General features: G+C 52.1%; 1 protein-coding gene across 1 annotated transcript; it reads left to right on the top strand.

Moving 5' to 3' along the window:
- The first annotated feature begins 1,282 nt into the window (after positions 1-1,282).
- On the top strand, positions 1,283-3,733 carry LOC109289795 (protocadherin gamma-C3-like). Its single transcript, XM_019505998.1, has one exon. It carries the CDS (start codon positions 1,283-1,285, stop codon positions 3,731-3,733), a length of 2,451 nt encoding a protein of 816 aa, XP_019361543.1.
- Positions 3,734-6,628: the final 2,895 nt, after the last annotated feature.

Below are 6,628 nucleotides of genomic sequence, written 5' to 3'. Positions count from 1 at the left end.
ACATGTCTCGATGGTTGTAGGTGTTGCATTTATTGAGCCTTTCTCCTCTCCTCTACTGTGCTCCAGGGGACTATAGCTGTCTTTCCATTTCCCCCTCGCTTTGCTGATGGAGTCGCTCGCTCACTGTTTCCACCGTGGTAGTCCTTACTGGCTCTGCTCTTCCCTTGTCTTCCGAGCTCCACGGCCGAAATGTTGCACTTCATGGCCCTGCTTCCGGTGCCTGCGCGGGGTCTATTGCTGTGGAGTTCTTGTCTTTTCCACCGGAGATAAGCCCCGTATGTCTGGATTGAAACGATGTTCTTCCGAAAGTTTCACTTCGGACAGCTTTGAACTGTAGACTTCTAACGAGATCGAATAAAATGTGCTGGCGGCTCTCTGGGCTCCCTGCTGGGATACGTTTTTCTTTCAGTCTACAAAGGAAATCCCCGTAAGATCGGGAGGCGATCAGCATGTCAGACGAGGAGGAGAGCATTTGCTTTCAGGACTGTGATGCAAGTATTCCGGTTCTGAGAGACTTTTCGTCCCAGGAAATACTTAGAAGTAAGAAACACAGATTTCTGCGGGTGACAGTTTTTATTGGACTAACTGTTTCGTTGGACCTGGAATACTTAGGCGATCTTTCAGAAAAAACTGCATGTCTGGGATAGATGAAGACAACCTTCAAGTGTACCTAAGGAAGAATGGGGCTGCATTTAAAAGCTTGTCTACGTTTATCCCAACCGTTCAGTCGATCCAATCAAAGGTCTCGCCCACAGAAATCCTTGCTTCTGGCATATTTCTTGGAACATCCCGACTGCAACATCACTTAACACTGAGAAGCAAGAAACAGCTTAAATCCTACATGCCTGCGTGCCTGGGTATGTGCGTGATCTTCGAGGGCAGGATCTTGATCTAGCGTTACATCGTAGCGGTGTCGCGCCGCTGGGTCTGAGTCTCGGGCGGGCGGCTTGATAGCGCGTAGGACGCAGCTCCCGGCACTGCGCTTGCTCCGCCCGTGGGAAGCCGGCCGCGGCGCTCTCCGTGCAGTTATTGGCTGGGACTCTGTGTGCCGCTGTTGGCCAATGATGTAGCCGGGGATCTGGCTGCCGGTCCCGGCCGCGCGCTGGGATGAGGCTGAGGAAGCGAGAGCCAGGGAGTGAGTCAGTGCAGGAAAGCAATGCCGACTCTGCGCCGCACAGCCACGTCCCGGGACTGGCCGGGTCGCGCCATGAAGCGACGAGCTGAGGGTTTCTAAAGGAAACAAACCTTGTACACGCCTGCGTCAGAGCTGCCCTTCTGGGACATGAACGGCGCTGCTGGAAGGAGCCGCCGGGTCTCTAAACGGCAAGTACTTAGTCTTTTGTTTGTGTTTGGCGTTTCCGACTGGGCTTCCGCCGCAATTCGCTATGCGATACCAGAGGAAACGCAGAAAGGCTCCGCAGTGGGGAATGTGGTAGCGGACCTAGGGTTGGATATCAAGCGGCTGTCGGATCGCAGGCTCCGGGTGGTGTCTGGAAGCAGCAGGAAGTACTTTGGGGCAGATCTGGAGAGCGGGCTGCTGTTTGTGAAGGAGCGGATAGACCGAGAGGAGCTCTGCGGGGCTGTCTCTCCATGCACCTTGAGCTTTGAGGTTGTGGTGGAGAACCCGCTGGAGTTATTCAGCGGCGCTGTGGAGATCCAGGACATCAATGACAACGACCCAGCTTTCCCCAGCAGCCAGATGAGACTGGAAATCAGTGAGTCGGTGGCGCCTGGAGCGCGCTTCCCGCTAGAGAGCGCGCAGGACCCTGACGTGGGGATTAACTCTTTGCAGACTTACTGGCTCAGCGCCAACCAGCATTTTGTGCTCAACGTGCAGACACGAGGGGATGGTAGCAAATATGCAGAGCTGGTGCTGGAGAAAGAGTTAGACAGGGAGGAGCAAAAGGAGCTGCAGCTAGTCCTTACAGCCCTGGATGGGGGCAGCCCGCCCAGATCCTCCAGTGTGAACATACAGATTGATGTCCTGGACGCCAACGATAACGCTCCGGTCTTTAACCAGTCCACCTACAAAGCGAGTGTAAGGGAAAACACCCCCAGGGACACTCTGGTTGTCCAAACCAACGCTTATGACTTGGATGAGGGGCCCAATGGGGACATCGTTTTCTCCTTCAGTAGTCACACGCCTGCCAAGGTGCGAGAACTCTTTGCGCTGGACTCTGCTACTGGAGAAGTGAGAGTCAAAGGGCAGCTGGATTACGAGGAAGTGAAATTCTATGAGATTTACATACAAGCTAAAGATAAGGGTCCTTATCCGGAAGTAGCTCATTGCAAACTGTTGGTGGAAGTCATTGATGTAAATGACAATGCTCCGCAGATCCAAGTGACCTCATTGTACAGCCCTGTGCCCGAAGACGCAGTTCCCGGGACAGTGATAGCTTTGCTGAGCGTAACTGACCTGGACTCCGGAGACAACGGGCTGGTAAACTGCTTCCTGTCCCATGGAATCGCCTTCACGCTCAGTTCCTCCCTTAAAAATTACTATACGTTGAAAACCAAAGCAGCCTTGGACCGGGAGCAGGAATCTGAGTATAATATCACCGTCATAGCCAAGGACTCGGGCTCGCCCTCCCTGTCTGCGGAGAAACAGATATTGGTGGAAGTATCAGATGTCAATGACAACGCACCCAGCTCTTCCCAACTCTCGTACGATGTTTATGTGGCAGAAAACAACCCCCCTGGTGTTCCAGTATTTAACGTCAGTGCCTCAGACCCGGACCTAGACCAGAACTCCCGTCTCTCCTACTCTATCCTGGAGAACGGCCCCTCGAGCCACCCCCTGGGCAGGTATTTTTCTATTAATCGAGAGAATGGCACCATTTACCTCCTTGTTTCCCTGGACCACGAGGACCTGCCCGAGTTCAGAATGACGGTGCGTGTCCAAGATGGAGGCACCCCGGCCCTTGCCACCAACCTCACAATCCACGTGTTCGTCACCGACCAGAACGACAACGCGCCCACGGTCCTGTACCCGCGTCCAAACGGCGGGTCTTCCTACCCGGAGAGGATCTCGCCTGCAGTCAGCGCCGGTCACATGGTCACCAAGGTCATAGCCTGGGATGCGGATGCGGGATACAATGCTTGGCTCTCTTACATCCTCCTTTCGGCCACCGACGCCAGCCTCTTCTCTGTGGAGCTGCGCAGCGGGGAGATCCGCACCGCCCGCCAGCCGCTGGAGGACGACGCTCCTATGCAAACCTTGGTCATCTTAGTAAAAGACAACGGGGAGCCCGCGCTGTCTTCCAGCGTGACCGTCACCGTGACTGTGGTGGAAAGGGTAAAGGAGGCCCTGCCCGATGCCACCAAACTGGCCACGGCGCGTGACAAAAAGAACCATTTAACTTTCTATCTAACCCTGGCTGTGATCTTGGTCTCCGTGACCTTCTTTGTCACCGTGATAGCAACGGGCATCTATAAGTTTTACAAATGGAGGCAATCCAGGGACATTTGCAGCAGCTCCAGGAGCTCTCTGTACAGAACGCCGGGGCCTTCCAACCACGTGGATGCTGTCCGGAGCGGGTTCACGCCCCCGAGTTTCTACCAGCAGATGTATCTCACCACGAACTCCCACCACAGCGACTTTCTGGGGAAAAAGCCCTTGACCTCCAGCCCCCTTGGGAGCTGCCAGAACACACTGAACAGCTGTGAGCCGGGACTGTACCACCAGGTGTTAGGCGCACAGGGCAGGCTTTCTGCACCCTGCCAGGTAACGTAGCCTTCTTACACTACTTGTTAACATGTAGGCAGAGGTGATCACAGATCAAAGCACTGACTCTGGCCGCATACAACTGTATCGCAGCTTTCTGTTCGACTGGGATTTACTGAACAAGAAAAATATTGAATGACCCTAACCTTCCATGCCCACATTTGTCAGGCGTAAATGGGCTTTGGCGGTTTGTCTAGTGCCAGCCGGAAATAGATTTCCAGGGTTTATTTGCTCTACAACTATTGCTTTGCTAATGAGGTCCGGGGATCCCTCTCACTACTACATTACTCGTATTGAATAGCTGCAGAATTAGTGCAAATGTCCTCTGGTTCAGGACACGCTGAGACTGCAGCACTGCAAACGGGGTAGTAGGCATTTATTTTTTCGAATTAGCCCACGGGTAAATTTTGGAAGGATCCTTGGTTGGTCAGCTGGGTGTTCATTGGGTATAAACGTTAACTTGAGACCTACTGTAATCTCTTCTCAAATAATCTATCTTCATCTGTTTTTAAGTTTTCTGTATAATGAAAGCGTGAAGGGAAAGGTTTGTTTTGGAGCTTTAAGCTTTCGAAAGGAAATCAGCTAATTCGTGTTAGCTTTAGCTATTTTCCCCAGTCTCTGTCCTCATATCCAGGACCCTCGCTATGCTTGGGAGTGCGTGGAGGTGAAAATCCAGACCTTATAGTTCTGGAATTAGTATGGTGGACTGCATGAACTGAGATGACTCAGAGGAGAAACAGTCTGTTTTTCTGGTGCAAAGTAATATCTCGTGGGGACGGTGTAGATTTGTATCTTCAGTGCTTCTGAATTAATTCTATGTAAAGTCTAGGATGAATTAGAATACGATAATTTTGTATGTGGTTTCACATGGGGGGAAAACTGGATCTTAAGATAAGTAGGGATTCCTTTCTGATGACCTTGCTAGATGTATAAGTTGTGTATGTAATAAGTGTTCTTAATATCTTTCATATAATATTTGTTATCAAGTAATTGATAAGAGAATGGGACTAGGCTACATTATTTGACTTTGACGGTCATCACTAGGTATACTGAATGAGTTGGGTTGTAGTTGTGCTGACTTTGGTTCGAGTTGGACCTAGGGATGTAAACTCCGGAGGGGGGGGTTTCCTTTGGTTTCACTTGGTTTCTTTATATTTTAAATGGCATTGAATTTTCACCTGAAAAATATTATTTGGCAAGAAATAATGTTGTAGGATATTTGCCTGTTTTTTACCAATTGATTTTCTGCAATTAGACTTGCATAAGAGCTTCCAGTTAAATTAATCTGACTGATCTGAGTTAAAAAACATGCCTCTCTGCCAGGGCTGAAGCCCGGGGTTTCTTAGTCTAGTGTGGTATGTGGTTTGTGAGGAATATACAGAATTGTCGACACGCTACTAAAAAGTCACGTGAGTGTTGAAAGTGATGGGGAGAGAAATTCAGCATTCTGTAGAGGTGCAGGAGTAACACGTATGCGAAAGCAGTGACAAATGAATCTTACGGGTTTAATATTTCCTCTGCTTTGCTCATTGGCTGAGTCCCCTGGCGCTGTCCTCCAATGAGGTGCTGAAATCGGCGTGAATGGAGCCTGCAAGCCGGGAAAATGCAGCATAACCCTGGGAGGGCTGGCGAAGCACAGGCAGAAATAGCGAGAGCAGAAGAGAAGCCTGTCTTCGGCAGCAGCCAGCTTGATTGTCATGGCATCATTATTAAGATTCAGCACCCTGGACCCGGAAAGGTCTTGCCTGTTGCGGGCAACGGTGGGAATTAAGCTGCAGCAGTAGGGGCAGGTAGCTTCTTTTTTTCTCTTGCCATTTGACATCATTTCGGGATAGATCCGTTGCTGTGTCCAGAGGAATTCGGAGAATATGCTAAAGTTCAGGTATCGAATATCAGTTCCTTGCCAGTTCGGAAGCTGCAGGTGACAGGTGTGGCTCACCGGCAGCATTCCCGAGTAGATCTGGCTTCTACTTCTAAATGATCGGATACATGGGAGGCGCCTTGTGACGTGTACGATGTAACTATAATTTGGGACTGAAGATCCCAAGGCGATGGAGATCACAGGCGTTAGTGATAATCGTTCCTGATACCTGAAAAGAGAGATGCTTTTGGAAAACTGGGAGTCGATGTCCTCAGAACAACGGGTCCGCTGGAGAAGACGCAGGATCCTAACATGGGGGTCCCGCGCCTTCTCCATCAGGAGATTGCTATCGGCTGTAAAGTGATCGCCAGCGATCACTGTGGTCTGGAAGCGAGGAACCGCGGTGATGGGCGTCTCATTCAGGACCTTGTGCTGGGAAAAGCTTTGGACAGGGAGAAACAAGCAGAACATCTCCGGGGTTCTGCCAGTCCAGAGCTACCAGCAAAGGGCCACAGATGTTAAAGACAATTCCCCGTCCTTGATTAGCTTGTGGTGCCATTCTGCCTGTCAAAAGTCGCTCGCCGTCACTTTGGGGGTGGCGTAGGGGGGCATCACGTAGTAGCTCCGTAATTGCAGCACGCTGTTCACGATGCGCCCAGAAGCAGGGGATGGCGAGCGAGTGTTTCACCACGAGCCAGGGGCTGCAAGGGCGCTGCAGCGTCAAAGCGGGCGCCTGGATAGGAATGACGACGTCCTGGAAGTGACGCCAGCCCCGGTGCTGGGGCCATCTCTGAGGCAGCGCCGGGGGAGGAAGGAGCGTGGGGAAAGGACTGCAGCGCCCCCGGCCCCTGCCGCCCCTCCAGGGCGAAATCCGCCTCCACTTCCAGCTCTCCGTGCTCGCTGCAGTCGCGCTCGGGCCGGGGCCGTGGCCGTGTCTGCGTCCCACGCCTAAGCCCCGCCGCTCTCCGACCTCAGACTCAGCTCACTGAGCCTTTCCGACGTGAGCTGGAACATCCGCCCCCCCCCCCCCCCCCCCCCCCCCC

Source organism: Gavialis gangeticus, unplaced genomic scaffold, assembly GCF_001723915.1.
Source record: "Gavialis gangeticus isolate Ggan-Ray unplaced genomic scaffold, GavGan_comp1, whole genome shotgun sequence".
Classification (NCBI taxonomy): domain Eukaryota; kingdom Metazoa; phylum Chordata; order Crocodylia; family Gavialidae; genus Gavialis; species Gavialis gangeticus.
This window is presented reverse-complemented; position numbering and strand designations above follow the sequence as displayed.